General features: G+C 35.4%; 1 protein-coding gene across 5 annotated transcripts in view; it reads right to left on the bottom strand.

Moving 5' to 3' along the window:
- The window catches only part of ORC3 (origin recognition complex subunit 3), a 70,688-nt gene that overhangs the window by 12,214 nt on the left and 56,524 nt on the right, over nt 1-1,950 (bottom strand). For 3 of the 5 annotated variants that reach the window (XM_006773489.2, XM_006773491.2, XM_015570320.1), the window contains one exon: nt 700-779. In XM_006773489.2, coding sequence (XP_006773552.1) covers nt 700-779 — 80 coding nt within the window. The remainder of the gene's footprint in view (nt 1-699; nt 780-1,950) is intronic. The other 2 variants (XM_015570322.1, XM_006773490.2) reach the window with 1 other exon arrangement.

The following is a 1,950-nucleotide window of genomic DNA, read 5'->3' as shown; positions in this document are numbered from 1 at the left end:
GGAAAGAGGAAAAGGGCAGTTAACTTCGTTACTAAGTTATATGGCAGAGTGCTCACTATCCACAACTCATTACTTCATTTAAGTAAAGGACTTACAAGGAAAAGAAAAACCTCGCCCTTTTGCCACACTAACAGAATAGATTTCCATGTGGTTTGCTTTTGCTTAGATTGAAATTTTATTCTACAGTTATCATAACTTGGTATCATGCTATACAAAGAAGGTTCTATACTCTGACAACCAAGATTCTAAAGTTAGAACTACCTAAAAAAGATTACAGTGGGTATACTGTAGTTCAATTTCTGCTCTACATGACTATACATTTAAAAAATCAACAAAAGTATCTAAAACTAATGAGGTAGGCTCAACAGAAATACCAATAAATACATCAGATAAATAATTGGATTCTTTTTTGCCACTATGCTCCCATTTTCCCTATTGCCAGTTAATTTTCTCTCTCTCTGAGGCTACAGGAACAGTTTCCACCTATGTTCACTAGTAAATTCCAGACTGTGTACATGGAGAATGAGGCTGGCAGTGAGATAAATAGGATGTTTCATTTATAAGTAAATTACAAAATCTGCTTTGTTCCTGGGTGTGATTTTAAAGGAAAATAGAAATATCCAGGCAGAGCTAATCTACAGTACATACTGGAAAAAAGGGAGTATCACAGGATGTCACTGGAAGGAGAAGTGACCTGACCTTCTGAAGATGATAGAGGTCTGTCTTCTGAAGCCCCTTTGACTGTGACCCAGAAGCATCTTCTTCCTCTTTGACTTCTGCTTTTAATACAAAACCAAAATACAGCAACTGGGATAAATCGATTCAAGTCAGGAGAACCAACATTTCTACTATTCCAAGAGAAATACAGTTACATCTGGCAGGGGACCAAGGGTCCATCAGATAAATTATTTCTTCTAGAAGCTAAAGGTCAATAAATATTACATAACTTATGCTGCAGAGGGGTCTTGAAAAAACCAGCTACTGAATTTTTAAAATGTGACCACAATGAAAACAAAGTACAAGCAAATACCCTCCCTCCAAAAAAACCAACAGCAAAAAACGCCGAGTCTTTGTGCTGTTATAAATAGCTTCTAAAAAACAAATTTAAACTGTATTCCTTTGACTATGCCGATGATCAACAACATAAACTTACACACTGGCAAGTTTGGCCCTGATGTTCCAATGTACTATTTTTGACAAAATGCTATTAAAGTAATAAAGAGGGTGTGTAAAAGTTTTGACATAATCTATTAAAACACAAAGTGCACCTTTGCTCTTCAGCATAGGCAACAGTAAACCACATCTGGCCAGAGGTGCAGCTGTGCTTCTGGAGAGGTGAGGCTGTACACCATCTTCCTCGTGCAAGGCAGCTGCTAGAACTGCACACTCACACGGCTCATTCGGACCAAGTCTGAGACAGGAGGATGCAGCTAGAGAAGCAATCTTGTTCTCAAAGAATAAACTTCCTTTTAGGTATGGATTATTCTTGATTCAAGAAAGCTATAATTTAAGGTTAAAATATCTGATAAATTCTTTGTCCCATTTCATTAACACGTAGCAGATTCTTAAAAATAAATATAACACTCTGACCTACTTAATCCTCCAAATGTAATTTTAAAACCAGACTGTAATATGTAATAAGTGTGAAGGAACCGGAGATAGCATATAGTCAAATATTTCCGCTTTTCCAATGTAGGGGGTTTTAATGTCACTTTATTAACAACAATGTGTCACTTTTGGAAATAGAGAAATTACAAACATTTCTTCCAGACACTAGTTTTGCTTCAACTTGTAAAATTCTTTATTCTTTACACTATTAATCATCTTAATCTCCATCCTTCCCATTAAGCTACATTACTTCATGTAGTATTAGCACATCATAGAATTTGTTCATTAGCTTATGTTACATGAACTCTAATTAAAATTATATATGCAGTTTTATTTTACAAA

This window comes from Myotis davidii, unplaced genomic scaffold (genome assembly GCF_000327345.1).
Source record: "Myotis davidii unplaced genomic scaffold, ASM32734v1 scaffold185, whole genome shotgun sequence".
In the NCBI taxonomy this organism is placed as follows: domain Eukaryota; kingdom Metazoa; phylum Chordata; class Mammalia; order Chiroptera; family Vespertilionidae; genus Myotis; species Myotis davidii.
Note: the sequence above shows the minus strand (reverse complement) of the source record. Positions and strands in the feature narration are given on the sequence as shown.